The sequence below is a fragment of the Orycteropus afer genome, unplaced genomic scaffold (genome assembly GCF_000298275.1).
Source record: "Orycteropus afer afer isolate SDZICR_OR568_19922 unplaced genomic scaffold, OryAfe1.0 scaffold00125, whole genome shotgun sequence".
Taxonomy (NCBI): domain Eukaryota; kingdom Metazoa; phylum Chordata; class Mammalia; order Tubulidentata; family Orycteropodidae; genus Orycteropus; species Orycteropus afer.
In genome coordinates, this window is record NW_006921712.1 from 8,735,294 (window position 1) to 8,754,583 (window position 19,290).

General features: G+C 33.4%; 1 protein-coding gene across 1 annotated transcript in view; it reads right to left on the minus strand.

Annotated features, from left to right (window-relative positions):
- The window catches only part of CSMD1 (CUB and Sushi multiple domains 1), a 972,765-nt gene that overhangs the window by 605,220 nt on the left and 348,255 nt on the right, over positions 1–19,290 (minus strand). Inside the window, exons 8-10 of the mRNA XM_007944438.2 lie at positions 17,628–17,766; positions 12,719–12,906; positions 5,705–5,893 (exon numbers count right to left, since the gene is read on the minus strand). Coding sequence (XP_007942629.2) covers positions 5,705–5,893; positions 12,719–12,906; positions 17,628–17,766 — 516 coding nt within the window. The remainder of the gene's footprint in view (positions 1–5,704; positions 5,894–12,718; positions 12,907–17,627; positions 17,767–19,290) is intronic.

A 19,290-nucleotide genomic window follows, 5' to 3' on the forward strand; every position in this document is an offset into this window, starting at 1 on the left:
CCTTGCACTTCTGGAAGTTCTCTGTCAATATACTGCTGCAAACATTTGTGAATTATCTTTAGTAAGATCTTACTTGCATGTGACATTAATTATATTATTCAATAATTTCCACATTCTGTGGGATAAACTTTCTTTGGAATGGGTACAAATAGGGATCTCTTCCAGTCAGTTGGCCAGGTAGCTGTCTTCCAAATCTCTTGGCATAACCTAGTGAGTGCCTCTGAGTGGCATCCATTTGTTGAAATATCTCAATGGGCATTCCATCAAATCTCGGATCCTTGTTCTTTGCCAATTCTTTCATTGCAGCTTTGACTTCCTCCTTCAGTACCATTGGTTCTAGATCATATGCCACCTCCTGAAATGGATGGAGATCGACCAGTTCTTTTTGGTACAGTGACTCTGTGTATTCCTTCCATCTTCTTTTGATGTTTCCTGCATCATTCAATATTTTGCCCTTAGAATTTTTCAATATTGCAACTCGAGGCTTAAATTTTTCCTCAATTCTTTCAGCTTCAAAATGCCAAGAGTGTTGTTCCCTTTTGGTTTTCTAACTCCAGGTCTTTGCACATTTCATTATAGTAGTTGGTTTTGTCTGCTCAAGCTGCTCTTTGAAATCTTTGGTTCCATTCTTTTATCTTGTCATTTCTTCCATTTGTTTTAGCTATTCTCCGCTCAAAAGCAAGTTTCAGAGTCTCTTCTGTCATCCATTTTGGTCTTATCTTGTTTTGCTGTCTTTTTAGCGACCTCTTGCTTTTTTCATGGATGATGCTCTTAATGTCATCCTACAATTCTTCTGGTTTTCAGTCATTGCTGTTCAATGCATCAAATCTATTCTTTAGATAGTCTTTAAATTCGGGAGAGATATATTCAAGATCATATTTTGGCTCTCCTTAACTTGTTTTAATTGAATTTAACTTCAAGTTGAACTTGCATATGAGTGGTTGATGGTTTGTTCCACAATAAGCCCCTGGCCTGGTTTTGGCTGAAGATATTGGGCTTTTCCATTGCCTCTTGCTACAGATATAGTCAGTGTGATTCTTGTGTGTTCCATCTGGTGAAGTCCATGTGTACAGCCACCGTTTGTGTTGTTGAAAAAATGTGTTTGCAATGAATAAATCGTTGGTCTTGCAATATTCTATCAATCAAGTTCCAGCATTATTTCTGTCACCAAGGCCAAATTTCCCAACTACTGGTGATTCTTCTTTGTTTCCAACTTTTGCATGCCTATCACCAGTAATAATTAACACATCCTGATTGCAAGTTCGGCCAATTTCAGACTACAGAAATCAAAAATCCTGATTAAACAACTTTGTTTTTAAATATCTACTCTACCTGGATTAGAGAACTGCAAGATTGCAAACTACACTATAGGTAGACAGTCATTTTGTGAGAGATGATGGAGGGAAACTGAAAAATTTTAAAAAATAAAAAAACAATTTTTACACTCTTCTCAAAGATATTTATCTCCACAGTCAACTCTAATTTAAAATCTCATAGCTTCCAAATTCCTGCTTTAAGTACTGCCCACTGTCTCGAACCACAGGTGAATGCCCAAGAGCTTTCTGGTATTTCTCAATGTAAACTTTGAGTCACCGCTCTCACCTATACCACAGATATCTTCATAATGACATTCCTAGTTATTCCATATTACTTATATTTTTGTTAACTTGTGTAGTTCCTTTATTTCAGACCTTCCTTTAAGAAATAAACACCATTTTAAACCATACAGTATAGTGTCCTTTTTTTTTTTTTTCTCTTCTCTCTTCTTCCTTGTTTTCTTTTTTGTCTTTACACTAGGTCAAAGTTTTATTTAACGCAAAAACAATTATGTCAGCTTGCAGTTCATAATATAATTCATGCACTTGCTATGCTCTACGGACATACAAGATTTCATGTATGTGTGTATGTATTTAGGCGGTCTGGTGGCATAGTGCCTAAGGCACTTGAATGCTAATCAGAAGGCTGGTGGTTCAAACCCACAAGCCACTCCTCTGAAGGAAGATTGGGCAATCTACTTCTGTAGTGATACCACCTCGGAAACCCAACTAGGGGTCACTATGAGTGGGATCTGACTCGATGGCAGTGAGGTTTTTCTTTTAATTATTATTATTTTTTTATGTGTGTGTTTAGATTTGAATGATTTTTAAAAGGAATATTATATGAAAATGTAAATCAAAGGGGGCTAAATTAGAGCTGTTCCCATTCAAACAGGAGGAATTCTAAGCCCTATTCATTGTTTTCAGTCTAACCCTAAAAGAAGTTTTTGAGACCATGCTATTGGATCACTGCACCCAATTGAGTTAGCTCCATGTTCATAAGACTAGTTTTAAAAGGTCTTTGAGCTATTTTTGATCATCATCTACTCTCAGCAAATTAATTCCTATTCTCCTCTGAAAGGCATTTTATACCTTCATGTCCTGATTCATAGCATTGCCTTATTTAAAATCTTGTTCCATTTTCTAAACTTCATTTTGAAAGATACATCTCAGAAGTTGCTACCCAAATTTTCAGTATTCCTACGTGTAACTTTTTGTTTCATTTGTTTTTTCTCAACCACTTTGCTGTGTCTAATGAAGCACTTAAGAGCTCCTTACTTCATTCTGTGTTTAAAAATGTAATTTCCTCCCTTTCCCATAGGAGTAGATTGTGTACTTTCAACTATGTGGCTGCAGATATAGTAGTTTTCCAATAAATGTTTGTAGAAATAATGAACAGTTCACACATATATTTATTTGATTTTAAAAATATCTGAATTTTGCTTGCATATGTCCTCCTCCACAAAATTAAAAAGGAGGACAATTCTCACAATGTCAACCTTTTGTTTTTCAAAATTTGAGTGTACTAAAACAAAAATATTAATAACTAATTGAACAATGCTATGGAGATGTGAACAATATTGATAGAGTTTATCTTTATTATTATTATAGGGATATAAGATAGTAAAACCAATTCTCTCTTTTTTCCTTTCTGAGAACTATGAAATTTTAAAAGTTTAACAATCCTACTGCTGTATCATTCATTACAATAAAATCCCACAGGGCTTAAGAGATCACTTAAGATTAGAAATGATAACAATTCTAATGTTTAAATCAAAAGAGTCAACGATGCCTGACTAAAATTCTCTCATCAAACTAAAATCTCCTAAAGCTTAGCAAATTTATTAATTGCCTTTTATCATAAATTTGTCATTGTTTAAAATATGCTTCACTGAATCCAAATAGCTTATGTTACCAATTCTTTAGAATGGATAAATTTCAAATTTACATAAATTTAAAGTGAAAGACAATAAAAGAGACAAATTATGTAAGTCTAAGTTGAATTTATTCCTATGAAGAACTCCAAACATATCATTGCATCTTATCAGTTAATTGCTAAGCATATGAAGCCCCTTAAAATCTATTCCTATTCTACTTCTCCTGTTGTTGTTGTTGTTGTTATGTGCCATCGAGTCTGACCGACTCATAGCGACTTCTCCTTGGGTTTCTGAGGCAGTAGCACTACAGAAGTAGATTGCCCCATCTTCCTTCGGAGGAATGGCTGGCGGGTTTGAACCACCAGCCTTCTGATTAGCAGTCAAGTGCCTTAGGCAGTATGCTACCAGAGCTCTCCTACTTCTCCTAGATACGCCCTATTATTCTGCAGAATGCTTCTTGGAGTCCCTGAGCAGTACAAATGCTAAGTGCTTGACTATTAGTCAAAATGTAATGGCACTTCAACCATCGCAAAGGAACTTCGGAAGACAAGTCTGATGATCTACTTTCAAAAAGTACCAGGCTTCAAATTTCTATGGTTCCACGATACACACACTGGATCATGAGTAGCAATCAATATGTTCTTGTGCAATTCCTCTTCTCTAGGAGCTTAAGATACTGAGGTAATAGTATTGTGTGTAAGCATGTGTGTAAAAACATGTATATGTACATATATATGTATACTTATGTACATATGTACATAATGCATACCCTTGATTATACATTTAAAGTCAGACTTTATAGAACTGCATGTAAGGAGAACTAAAAGTCAGAAACATTGTAATACTGGTGCCTGGAACAATTCTAGAAGAATTCTGATGAGGATGAGTGCAATCTTACATGGCAGAATGAGAATAATTCATATAATTCACTATGGAAGTATGCAGAAGGAGGATAAACATTTATGTGTCTGGTAGAAGTGATAAAAGGTGAAAGTAATGAAAGATTAATCTGGATTGTTGGAAGGAAGAAAAAAAATCTTAGTTAGATACAAAAAAACAAAACCAGAAATATTATTTAAAAATGAGTGACCAATCAATAATTAACGGAGAGTATTTTAATATGAGTTCACATTTTGAGAAGAATCTAATTCAAAATCAAAGTTACAGATCTTGCAAAAAATTTCCCCAGCAACGGGAATAGATGAAATGAAAGTGCAATTTAAACTTAGAATAAGTAAAGAAGAGTTCCTCAATTCATCTACAGTTTAAGACTTGGGGTCTGTTTCAAGAAAAGAAAAATAAGTCATGTACCTAAAAGTCCTTCCCCAGTAAGAAATGTCCACTTAACTGACACTCCTGATACAAAGCTCATCTCCTACCTCGTTGCCAGCATTTCCTCTCAATTGACTGTGAATTTTCAATACTTCCTGAGATTGCCTCCAGCCACTCTGTGCTGTCTCCCTGTACTTTGAAGTATTCCTCTCAATTTACCACTTGTTGTTTAGAGTACTAGTCTGGTGGCAAAATTCAAAGATTTTGCAAGGTCTGTTGTTGTTGTTGTGTCGACCTTGGAGTCGACCAGACTCATTGCAATGGTCTGTAGCTAAGCATAATTGTTCCATTAAAACAAACCAAAAAACATTTACCATGTTACAAGAGTAAAAATTAGAATCCATAAATAGTACTGAGATGGAAAAAAAAGTCATCATTTTTTTCTTTTGTCCTAGAAATAATGCTATAATATTCATGACCAGAAGTGCCCAATGACAAAAATTATTTTACAAAGAATCATAAATAACACATTTACGTAACTTTTTATTATGACTATTTACTATATATTACAATGACATTTATCAGTCAAAAATGATACTAAAATTTGTGATTTCCAAGAGTAGATTTGTGAAGGGCAGGGTAATGTCTGGTATCACAAGAATCCACGTAGACATCACCTGAGAACTCAGTACCATAATGAGTTCTCCCGGGAAATATACTTTGCAAGAGGTTAAGGAGCAGAGAAAACTTAAAGAGAATTGTGAAAGCATAGAGAAAGTTCCTTGAGGCTTAGGTGTGGGTCAAAGAACAATTATATCTCACAGTCTTGAGATATGTATATATGTATATTCTGTATATGAGTATATTCAGTTGAATGACTTTTTATTCAGTCAATACTGTTGTTTTGCATGCTACCTTCAGTGAATTCCACACCTAAAAGTGTGTATAAATAAGCTCTAAGTTTGAGTGTTTGAGGATAAAGTTGAAGTATAGCCCATAATTTTATGTTCTTTATTTCTAAACATATACTGCACATAATAGAAGTAAACTTCATGTTTTTTTATAAACTTTAAGTTTTAAATAGTGTACATTTTTAAGGTGTACACTTTTTAAAACAGAAACCACACTTTAGTCATGTTCTACCACATCCATGAAATACTCATGGCATCAAAGATATTCAAATATATGTATTTTGTACATATTTCTTTGTGATTTACTGTTTCATTGAACTCCACCTACCATCACAGCTAGGTAATGCATGGTTCCACTGATGATTTTTCTCACAGATAAGGGGCTCATCATCACTTAGTGTATATCCTGGATCACAGCTGAAAGTCACTGTAGACCTGATGCCAAAATTATTGCCGTGACGATGGCCATTCACAGGAATTCCAGGATCAAGGCAAGAATCTGACTCTAAGGTCACACCTAAATGCATAACAAAAATATACATTTATATAAATAAATACAAGATTTATAGTAAAATAAGCATAGTAATGTCATGTATAAAATATTCCTAGACATCAGGAGACCTAGATATAATACATATCAATTTGAAAACCCACTAATGTGAAAATCAGTATATTCTCTAATAGTTGACCCTATTTTTCTGTGTTGTTGTTAGTAGGTATTGAATTGAATTTGATTCACGGTAACCTTGTTGTTGTTGTTGTTATGTGCCGTTGAGTCGGCCTCGACTCATAGCGACCCCTCCTTGGGTTTCCGAGGCAGTATCACTACGGAAGTAGGATTGCCCAACCTTCCTTCCGAGGAGTGGCTGGTGGGTTTGAACCGCCAGCCTTCTGGTTAGCAGTCAAGTGCTTTAGCCACTATGCTACCAGAGCTCACGGTAACCTTATATATAATCAAATAAAACATTGCTCAGTCCTGCACCATCCTCACCATCTTTGACGTGTTTGAGCCTAGTGCTTCACTTTGTGTGTCAATCTATCTTATTGAGGATTTCCCTCTTTTTTTGCTGCACTTTACCAAACATGATGTTCGTTTCAAGATTTCAGTCTTTCCTGATGTCGTGACCAAAGTATGCAAGAAAAGGTCTCAGTAACCTTGCTTCTGTTGAGCATTGCAAGTATATTTCTTCGAAGTCTGATTTATTCATTCTTTTGGCAGACCATGGGAGAGTCAATATTCTTTGGAAACAATACAAGTTGAATGTTTCAGTTCTTTTTTGGTCTTCTCTTGTTATTTTCAAAATATCATATGCTTATGAGTGATTGAAAAAAATAAAGCGTAGGTCGGCACATATTAGTGACAGCTTGCATTCTAATCTTTTAAAGAGGTCCTTGGCAGTAAATTTACCTAATGCAATGTAATGTTTAATTTCTTGATTGTTGCTTCCATGTGCGTTGATTGCTTATCCAAGTAGAATGAAATTCTTGGCAATTTCTTCACCATCTATAATGATGTTGTTTTTCAGCCCAGTCTTGAAAATTTTTTGTTTTCTTTATATTTAGATGTATTTTTTCAGATGATATCTTTGTAGTAAAACCCTGTGCAATTTGCTGACCTCTTTGAATTTTACTTTCCTTCATTTGAAAATTAATGGACTATGGTAAGTAAAATCAAAGTTTCTCTCTGTTTTCTATCTCCATCACTTCCTCTGCTTTTCATATTTTATGTTTCAGTTAGACTTGGCAGTCATATTTCCACCTTCATATATATGCAAAAGTACACTCAAGCACATACACATATAATTCGATATAAATCTAAATTTTCTCCATAACTTTACATATATATATATATATTTTTCAAATTTGCACTTAAATCAGCCACTTTCAAGATAACTGCAATTAGCCTATGTTGAAATATGTGAAAAAACTAAAATGCTATATTTTAGTAATTATGATTATGTCGTTATAAGAGTTTAGTTTCTCTTTCCTGCGTTACTTTTTATTTTTGGAATAATGTAAATTTTAAAATATAGGAACAAATGAGAATAAGGGAAGAAGGTTTTGTTGCAATGTTTATGTCTGATTTAAAAATTAAAAGACTTTTCAGGTGCTGTTCAGCACACTCCCAGTAAAGTTTAGGATATTTGAAATAAGACCTGAACAGTTAACCAACAATCTTTAAATGTGACCAATATTTATACTGTTTAGTCTCCAAAAGTGATCTTCAAAATATCGTTTAGTGTTATTACATACATTTTGCCAACATTTGAATGATGTAAGTTATGAATATACCTTTTATCATTAAGTCAAATACATAAAATTTAGCATTGATTATACATTTTAATAATTAATAAGGTTCTTCATTAACATAATTACAAACAAGATCCAATAGCTACAGAGCCATATGCAGGACAGTCAAATCAATACATGAAAATATATATATAGAAGATTATCATAGGGAGATAGTCCAATTAAACAAAACAAAACAAAAAATGAGCAAAGGAAAGAAATAGCAAAAAATTTTTCCCCAAGTTTTTTTTTTAAACAACCAATTTAAATAATTGTCTGAATTATACAAAACTTCTAAAAGTTTTGAAATAAAGAGTAAAAGTGCCATTTTACAAATGAGGCAAAAAGTCAAGAAAGTAAGCCAATTAATTATGTGAAATGACTTCCTGAGGTTCAAGCCTAAACCTTTGCTCTTGCTTCTCTCTCTCCTTCAGTCTCCCTTCAATCTTCCTCTCTCTCTTTCTCCATATTATGCCCAATTATATTGCACTCATTACTATTACATCTTGACCAGTTACTCTCTCTGATCATAAGAAATGACAATGAATCTCTGAAAACTATATATACACACGTGCACACACCACACACCATAAAGACTTAGTCTTTCTCCTATCATTTTTTTGTAATAGCACAATGTATGGATCACACAGTGGAATAAATACATATATGTGTAGTAAATCTTTATTTGTTCTTAAAATATTGTTTAAAAGATTGTTTTGCAAGCATTTCCAAGAAAAGCTTGAAAAATGACATGCAAAACTTTCATATACTTGAGAAGTCCATTTATTTTGCAATTCTATATAAAATCAAGTTATTTTAAAGTGGTGATTCGAAGATCAACAAACAAAGCAAATGATTATTACAGAGGGATAATGCAATTACTATCCTATAAAGAAACTGCCACAATCCTTATAAAGAATAGAGTAATAAGTGGATAAACTGTAATTGGGCAATATATTTATGATAGTGATGATTTATAAGACTTAGTACATAAAGCAGAACTGTAATACTAGGTCTGCTTTTATGAAAGCCTTAAAAAAAAAAAAAAAAAAAAAAGCCTCAACTCTTCTGCCAAACATTTCAGAAAATGCTTCTGAAGTTAATGCTGTTAATATTAGCTCCTATTATCGTATGGCACCAATGCAAAACTCAGTCAACCTTGAACACAATGTGGCTGCCATTTATATAATGCTTTATACCTATACAGTAAATTCCCATGCACCAATTTAAGTATGAAAGGAATCATTAATAACTTTATGAAGAAAGAAAGGTTTAGAATTGCTAATGTTTAGGCCAAAAGACAAAAGGGAAATGGGCATTACTGTTATTTTTAAATGGCAAGATGACTTTAACATAAATTACTCTCAGATCATAGGCAACTTGTGCTTTAAAATTGTGTTCAATGAGCAAGTATAATTATTTTCTATTGCCAGTATGTAGATCTCATAATATATTTCCTAAAAGAGTACTGGAAATATTCAAAATCATAAAGGGGATTATAATGTTTGCCTTTTCCTTGCTTTCCTCCTTTTCCTATCTCCCTCCCTTTTCTTTATTTTAATAAACATGTATTTCTAATATATTTTACAATATTAAATCCTCTTACATTGGCTCTCCTCTTCCTCTGTCTCCTCCTCATTTCCTTCTGACTGTAAGCCACTATCTTCCTGATGTGTTAGTTCTGCTCTTGTCATGGCCTCTCCAGCAGATTCAGGCACATGGTTGGTGTCTAACCTCCACCTCATTTATAATCACCTTGAGACTATGACTGAACTTTCAGAATTTTGGCGATCATAACAAGTGTAGCAAAGAAGAATGGGTCTCCATTTTACTACAATCCTCAGATGAATTTAACATGAAAGTTTGAGGAAAACTGCTCTTTCAGCATACTTTTTAAATATGAATGACCATCTAAATCAGTTGTAGAATTCTATAAAACTATTTATGTCTGGATACCACCCTCATAAAAGCAACCTAGAACATCTAGCTGGCACTCCAGTATATATTTTGTCTTAAAGTCTTATAGGTAACTGTGAAGTGCAACACGAGGTGATAACTTCTGTTTTAAAAATCCCAGACCTTCATGACTCATTTCTAATACAAATGTCCTATCTGTGTCTCAGTTGTTGGCACTTATTTCTTTGTTTTTCTTTAAATATATAACTATTGATACATAAATTGAAGCGATAACAAGTAAAAGTGTGATGCTCTTCTCTGATTATTATTATTATTATTATTATTATTAAATTTGCTTTCATGTTTTAAGCCAGAGGATTACACACAAAAAGATTTGGGACATTTTGCAAAAATCAATAGGAGTTTATGATATAGAATTCTGGATCATGTTTAGATCAGGACCCCTTTCACACTTTTTTCCTTAGCCCTGAGCTGAATAGAAATATAAAACAAGCTAAATGAGAACTTGTGACTCAATTTACTATGTTGTTGTTGTAATATGTCGTCGAGTCGATTGCGACTCATAGCGACCCTCTTTGGGTTTCTGAGGCGGTATCACTACAGAAGTAGTTTGGCCTATATTCCTTCCGAGGAGTGGTTGGTGGGTTTGAACCACCAGCCTTCTGGTTAGCAGTCAAATGCCTTAGGCACTACACCAACAGAGCTCCTTCAATTTACTATAGGTATACATACATACATATATATATATATATATATATAGAGAGAGAGAGAGAGAGAGACAGAGAGAGAGAGAGAGACAGAGAGAGAGAGAGATGGACATAGATAGATATATAGATATCTATCTATCCATCTATCTATCTATATATAGGAAGCTCTGGTAGCATAGTGCCTAAGGCACTTGACTGCTAACCAGAAGGCTGGCAGTTCAAACTGACCAGCCACTCCTTGGAAGGAAGGTTGGGCACTCTATTTCTGTATTAATACCACCTCCGGAACCCAAGGAGGGGTCGCTAGGAGTCAGGTCCAACTCGATGGCGCATAACAACAACAACAACAACATATGCATATATATATATATATATATATATATATATGTATATATTCATAGGAAGAAAGTGTAGGAATAACTCGTTTATTTAAATGAGTTATATGAGCAAATGAAACTAGCAGCTAATGGCTACCTATTGGCTTTAGAACACATTTTCTCAAAGAGTACTAGAAATAAGCAAAATAATTTATGACTGGAAATGAGAGAGCAAGAAAGTGAGTCAGAGGAGAGGGGAAAAAAAAAAGAAAAAATTTGTCAATTCTGATTCATAGAGACTCCCCCACTTTGGATTTCCAAGACAGTAAATCTTTATGGAAGTAGATAGCTTCATCTTCATCCTGCAGAGCAGCTGCTGGATTTGAACCACCAACCTTCTGGTTAGCAGCCAAATGTCTTACCTACTACACCAGCAGAGCTCCTTATAGTACATATAAGTGCCTGCAATCATTTCTTCTCTTAGGTTTAATAAGTAATGACTTTGAATTAAATTTGAAATTAATCTTTGTTATTAATAATCACATTTTCTTGACATTAATAAAATATAATTAACATTTGTAGTTCTTAGAATATTTCCTGTACAATTTCAGGTAAAAGTTCATTTGGAGGATTTGGGACCAAAGTTTGGATGGATGGTTGACTCAGTGGTCTACTTAACTGCATAGAAGTTTTTGTGCTAATTTCACAAAGGGTCAATTCAATTTCAAATAAGCTATGGATGACTGCTTAATAATAACTATAAGGTTATAAGCATGTGTATACACAAAAATGGGAGTTCTGGTGGCACAGTGCCTAAGGTATTTGACTGCTAACCAGAAGGCTGGTGGTTCAAACCCACCAGATGCTCCTCAAAAGGAATTTGGGCAATCTATTTCCACAGTGACACTGCCTCAGAAACCCAAGGAGAGGTCACTATGAGTCGAATCCTATTTGATGTCAGTGAGTGAGTGAGTTAATACACAAAAATATATATAAACAGTAACATTTAAATTATCCTGTTTATTGTTGAGCCATAGGTCATAAAAATAACCATTAAAATTCTGCAAGTAAAATACCATTTCATTAGGTCAAAGTTTTCAAATGTTAATCCCCGTTTTTCATTCTACTCTGAAAGTAAAGCTTTACCAGTGAGAAAAATAATAAAATAATTTCTATTAGTATTTTATTTTTAAAAATATATTTCCAAGAGGAATCCCCTTCAGTTATATTCCAGAAGTATACTTTCACATACACTATTATAAAATATAATGACTTGATTGAGTAATTTCTGAAGTGAAAACAGCCAAAATTTGATTTATGGAAACAAAAATAAGAAGGGATGCTTAAAGTTGCAACTGTCTTACAAAATATATTCTGTTTTAATATTTAACAATTGTTCTTAAATATATTTAACAATTATTTTTTAATATTTTTATATAATTGTCAAAATATTTTAAACAATTATTTGATATTTGATAAGCCTATAGTTAGTTCCTTCTCTCTTAGTTACACGTTTTCAACCCATTGGAACTTGTTCACGTGGACTGAAAAATAAATATCACTGACTGTCCTAATCATATTTTTAAAGCAAAGAATTCTCCTCCCTCTTGCTTAGGACATGTAATCTTAATAACATGTTTTAGAATTATTTTAGCAAATAAGTAAATATTCTAATGGTAGAAATATATTATTTCATATAGTAAATCAATGTATTTTAAATATTTTACTTTAACATATACAAATAATAAATATATTTGAGAATTCTCCAAGATGCTCTCTTATTAGTAAAAGAAGATTCTTATAATTATGTAATATAGTTCTGGTAAAGTCTGATAGAATCAATGAATTAGCTGTAATCGGTATGCTTGAGGTTGTTGTTGTTGTTATGTGCCGTCGAGTCCGCCCCGATTCATAGCGACCCCTCCTTGGGTTTCCAAGGCAGTATCACTATGTAAGTAGGATTGCCCAATCTTCCTTCCAAGGAGTGGCTGGTGGGTTTGAACCGCCAGCTGTCTGGTTAACAGGCAAGTGTCTTAGCCACTATGCTACCAGAGCTCCCATGCTTGACATTAAGAACATGCAAATTAAATTCAAACAAGCATTTTGACTTACTTTCATAGTGGATGAGGAAGCCAATACTGGAGCGGCTATTGTCTGTGGTGAAAAGTAGATACATAAAATTTCCTGTACTTATGAGGAACTGTGGTGCTTGCGTGCCATGGTACTCTCCAATCAGTGGGGATGAATTTGCTGGACCATCTCTGACTTCTAACGTGTCATAATTGACTTCAGTCTGAAATCTGCAAATACGTATATCAAGTCAGAAGAGAAATTTAAAACCACGTTAGCATACACGTATTCTGTTAATATCATCATGAATTCACTAAACATACAGGTACATCAATGTAATTTATATAGTTTAAATTATATATACATTTTAAAATTTAAGGATATAAAGTATTTAAGGATAGAGCTTTTTCTGTACGAATAAGCAATATCATGATAGATGGAGAAAATATTGAAGTTGTCAAGGATTTCATTTTATTTGGATCTACAATCAATGTCCATGGAAGCAGCAGTCAAGAAATCAAAGAACTTAATGCTTTGGGCAGATCTGCTATAAAAAGGCTACATTAGAGTATTAAGAAACAAAGACGTCACTTTGAAGACTAATGGGCACTTCACCCAAGCCATGAGATTTTCAATTGATTCATATGAATGCAAAAGCTGGATGATAACTAAGGAAGATGAAAGAGAAAATTGTGCCTTTGAATTATAGCATTAGCTAAGAATATTGAATATACCATTGACTGCCAGAAGAATCAACAAATTTGTCTTGGAAGAAGTGCAGCCAGAATGTTCCTAAGAAGAGAGAATTGCGAGACTTCATCTTATGTACTTTGAAAAGGTTATTAGGACGGATTAGTCCCCAGAGAAGAATATCATGCTTGGTAAAGTAGAGGTTCAGCGATAAAGAAGCCCCTCAACAAGATTGATTGGCACAATGAGTGCAACAGTGGATTCAAACATAGCAATGATTGTTAGGATGATGCAGAACCAGGCTATTGTTTGTTCTTTTGTATGTATAGTCACTATGAGTCAGAACTGCTTCAATGGAATTTAACAACAACACTTTTCCGGAATAAAGGTACATTGTAAATCCCTCACTTTCTCCTAATACTCTGGTTTGTATCAGCACAGATATAAAAGGGTGAAGATAGCTGAATAGCTGTAAAATAAAAATATTTTGAAAAAAATCTGTTGTTGGTAGGTGCCATTGAGTCAGCTCTGACTCACAGTAAACCTATGTATGACAGAATGAAACACTGGCCAGTCATGCACCATCCTCACAATCCTTGTTATATCTGAGCCCATCGTTGCAGCCACTGTGTCAAGCCATCTTTCTGAGGGTCTTTCTCTTTTTTGCTGACCCTCTACTTTACCAAGCATGATAGCCTTTTCCAGGGAATGGTGCCTTCTGACAAAATGACCAAAATAGGTAAGACAAAGCTTCCAAGGAGCATTCTGTCTGTAATTCTTCCAGACTTAGTAGTTCTTTTGGCACTCCATGATGCTTTCAGTATTCTTCACCAACACCACAACTCAAAAACATCAAATACTTCTTTGATCTTCCTACTTCATTGTCACAAGCATATGAGATGATTGAAAAGTAGTTTTCAAAAATAAACTAATAAACAAATAAGTAAACACATGAAATTTTATCAATTATTATGCAGTTTCACACTACTGTTCATGCTTTCCATTGAACAAAATTAGGGGCTTCTTAAATTGGGCACGCTGAAGTGAAATGATCTCTTCAAGGAGGAGGGTAATTTAAAATACATGGCAACCCTTTAAGCATTCTTCATGAAGAAGAAAATCTTGTGCCTTTTTAAATTGCATTAACTCTTTCAAGACAAGCATTCAAGTAAGCATTTTGCTACTTCAGAAACCAAATGATACTTTAATGATTTGAAAAAGTTAGAAGAGCTTCCAAAATGTGCTTAACTTTTCTTCAAAGAGGATGTTATGCCTGTAGAGTATCTGGCTCAAGATTATTTTTATACAAAGTTGCAACCACTTGGGTACTTTTTATGCTATGAAGGTACCATTCCAAGCACTAAGATAATTTTCTAAATGGGCTCATCTTGTCCTCAAAGAGCTAACCCGGTTTCCAAGTGTCTGACTGTACTCTCAGGGAGAAGCTTATCCATTGTAAAACTGTGACTCACTCAGTGACTTTGAGCCAAAGATATCCATTGAAGCCATTATCCTCCATACTTTGTATTGAATATTGCTGATGAAGAAGAAGACAACTGGAGAGCAGAAACTTCCTAACTTAGTTTCACAGCACGTAACAACAAAAATGGGTGTTCATTTCGAAAAGCTTTGCCCTGTTTTTCATTAAATTATGTGTACTCTTCTTGGCACAAAAGCACAATAATGATACATTCTTGCATATAACTAGGTTGTTAGTTAGGTGACTTTCATGGTTTCATAGAAGAGGAATTAAAACTTTTGTGTACCACAGGGTTAGTGCATTTGGAGTAGGACAGGGCCATCTTTGTTTTTGACTACTGTAATACTTCCACTAAAAACTCTAAGATTTCTGTTTCCTGGGTTCAACTTCACAAAGATGGGACACATATGAAATAAATCTAATTGATATATTTACGTTAAAATAGTCATATCTGCTCACTCTAGTAAAAGCTACGACTGATATAATGCACACCCTTCAACAACTGAAAGTTTTTAATGATATCCTCCTTATGCAACAGAATCATGAGTATAGAATTTAAACTTTGTATGTGGATGCATGCCTTTTATCAAAATCCAGCACATGGTTCAATGTGTAAACTCACATAATTTTAGAAGAAAATGAAAAATGTCTGAAAATATGAGAAATGTTAGATGCTTATGAGTGGAATTTAGTAAAATATCACAGTGAATTATTATCAAAAAGACAAGACTGGAGAAAATTATATGAATAACTTTGGTCAGGCAAGTGAAAATGAGTTGTGCAAAAGTAATATGTAAAAACGTGATTTTTACTAAATGATGTAAATTTGTTGTGGTACTTGGAATCACAATATGCTTGTCCCTTCTTTTCTCATATCATAAAATGTAAAGACTAAAAGAAAATAAAATTCAATGTATTTAATATTTATAGAAATAAGCTTTTAAAAAAGATTACAATTATAAACAGAAACCTATAATTTTTTTTTTTTTTTTTCTTTTCTCCTGAGAGATTATCCTGCCGGAGATTACTATCATCCTATCAAAATTGAATAACAACATGAGTAAAAATTTCAAAGACAAATAGTTACTAAATATAATTCAACTCCAGCTAAATCTTTTCTTGATTTGATGTCATCATTGATTATTAGAAAATCAGTGGTTAAAAATATAGAAATATGTTCTTGAAACATAACATTCTGAATACTAAACAGAACTTGGTCTGGTTAAGAAAAAGGGTATTTTAGAGAAAGCTCAATATTTTTCAGAGATTAAACTTGAAATATTAAAGAAGGATGATTCCTTAGACAGTAAAGCATATGACTAGCTTCAAAATACTGAAGTTTTTAATCATCAATTTGACTTCAATGTTGAGACAAGTAGGAAAACACTTTATCATGGAAAAATCAAATAGAACTTTTTTTTTTAGATTATCTGATATATTATAAAATAATTAATAAAACTACTCCTCACTATTGACTATCCTTTTACCCCATAAGTCATATTTATGACAATAGTAAAAAGTCCACTATCTGACATTTCTGTGTGCCTGGCATTAACAAACACCAAGGTGCAAGGTGAGAGTAACGCTGGCTGTGATGGTTAAGATTACTTATCAACTTGGCTGGGCCATGATTCTCAGGTATTTGGCAGTTATGTAAGGATGTAATTTAGCAGTTAGGTAATGACATAGTCATCTTCCACTTTGTGATCTGATGTAGTTATCCTCCATTTCCACATAATGCCTATTTTTATATGACAATCTAGTCTTTGGAACCCTAATCACATTGGTAAGTGAAGAATGGATGTATAAACATTCCAGTCATGTTGTTGTTGTTGTTATGTGCCGTCGAGTCAAACCCAACTCATAGCGACCCCTCCTTGGGTTTCCGAGGCAGTATCACTATGGAAGTAGGATTGCCCAACCTTCCTTCCAAGGAGTGGCTGGTGGGTTTGAACCGCCAGCCTTCTGGTTAGCAGTCAAATGCCTTAGGCACTAAGCTACCAGAGGTCCCATTCCAGTCATCATCCATATTGTCTTAAAAGAACTAAATATTTCATCTGTGTACTCATCCTGTTGCCAGTTCTGCAACCTAAAGTTCCTCTCCATTTACCAAAAAAGCATAAGAAACACAAGATGAGGTGTTTTCCAATGCTGTTTCAGAAAGTACCTAAGGCACCAAAGGGACCCTGAGCTACTTCCCTGAGCAAGCCAAACCAGAGCCAAACTCTTTCTACTTGGGTTTCAGGATCCAGAGTTGAATTTAAGAGCCAGATATTGCAATCTCTGGGAAATAGTTCTCAGGGATTACCACTTCCCCACATGTTTTGTAGAATTGTCTGACAGCAGTTCTCAGTAGGATGCTTTTACTGAATGACTTAACTTTTGGGTTGTTGTTGTTGTTATGTGCCCTCGAGTCGGACCTGACTCATAGCAACCCCTCCTTGGGTTTTCGAGGCAGTATCACTATGGAAGTAGATTGCCCCATCCTCCTTATGAGGAGTGGCTGGTGGGTTTGAACCGCCAGCCTTCTGGTTAGCAGTCAAGTGCCTTAGGCACTATGCTACCAGAGCTTCTAACTGTTGGGTTAAAGGAAGGAAGTTCAAAAAGAACAAAAACTTATCAAAAAATGATTATTGCATGTTAAGTGAATTCCATTTGGGGAAGCAACATAGAATTGTCACCTTTCTAAATTTTAAGATCCATTTAAAGAAATATTGAGGATACATGAATTCCTAGGTTCATATTAATGATAAAAAAAAATTATTATTATTATTATTTTACCTATCAAAAGTTATTTTGATGGAGTGTCCTGGTTTTGCTTCAATTATCCATTCACAATTTAAAGAATCTTTATAATATCCTGGCCATCCAGGAGGCAAAATAACTCCACCTGAAGCTGTCAAATGTCCACCACATGGTGCTAGGAAAGAAAAATTCAGAGTATTAATATCTCTGAATTAATATCATGAGACATGATATTAATCAGGTTAAATTAAATATATTGAAGATACATTGTAACACTTCAATAGAAACAGGAATCTGCTTCTGTGCTAGATACGATATTTTAAATATTAAAGCAAAATTCATCCCAAAAGTAAACTGTAAGTTCACTGAAAGAAGAGTCTATATATTTCTCATATAATCATTTACCCCTAATTTCATACAGCAAAATTATTTTACTCTAAAAAGGTACTGTACAATTGAGTGCTGTGCTAAATGAGTTACATAGATTATTTCATATATTCACCACAACAACTTTATGGGGTATACACCATTATCATCCATATTTTACAGGTATTCAGAAATCAACATATATATATTGATTGTCAAGTTTAAAATCACTTTATATCTAAATTTAAAATACCCCATGGTATGTGTGTTAGAGAGAGAGAGAGAGAAGTTAAAGAGAGAGAGAGAGAGAGAGAGAGAGAGGGAACACTTTGGGTTGTATTCATTTCATTAGAATAATTTGCCACATGTATAATACATTCCAAATAAATCTTAACAAATAAAACAAAATTTTCAATCAAATTTGATAAACACAGAATTAGTCAGCATTGATTGTTTTGAAGCTGTGTGTAAAAGGCAACAATTTATAACTATGAAAAAGAAAGGAGTTTGACATTTAAGAAAGTTATTTACCTCATGATCAGTAAGGATAATCATGCATTCATATAAAATAAAGGAATTTTCAAATAATTGGCTATCACTGTTTAAAAACTATGCTTACAATATATTTTCAGCTAACCATTTTTTCCTGATTTTATCTATTTTTTTCAAAGTTATTTGTTATTAGTAACCTTCTTTCTGAATCAATAAGTATTAAAAATACATGAAAATATGCTCAGTTAAAAATTATAATCATTTGTGCAAAACTTATCCACCCATTTCTATGGAAAAATGGCAACATTGATCAAAATGTTGAAACATATTCATAAAAATTTTACCCAGGTAGTGATATTAAAAAATGAAATATGACAAAGAGAAATCTAAAAAAAAGCACTATTTATAAAAGAAAACAAATTTAAAAAAAAAGAAAATATTGTTTTAAAAAGAAAATAAAGTAAAATATTATGAAAAGAATAAAACTATATAATGGAATATAACAAATATTTTTTACGTATTCTCAAATTTTCATATGAGAAATTCTTTGTGAAAGAATATTAAATTTTAAAAATCAGGGTACAAAACTATATAGTATAATACAAATTTAGTGAGGAAAATTTTTATTAAGAGAAGAGATGGAAACTCAAAAATATACTAAGAGAATATGAGAGTAGGTGCTTGCTTTATAGATCACATTTTTAAAAATCTAGTTTATTTTCAAAATAAGCTACAGTAAGTATGCATTATTTAGTTGAAAATTTATAATCAAAATCATTTTTATAAACATGAGTCCTTGAAGAAACTTTAACTCCTATAATTATTATCTAATAAAAATTTT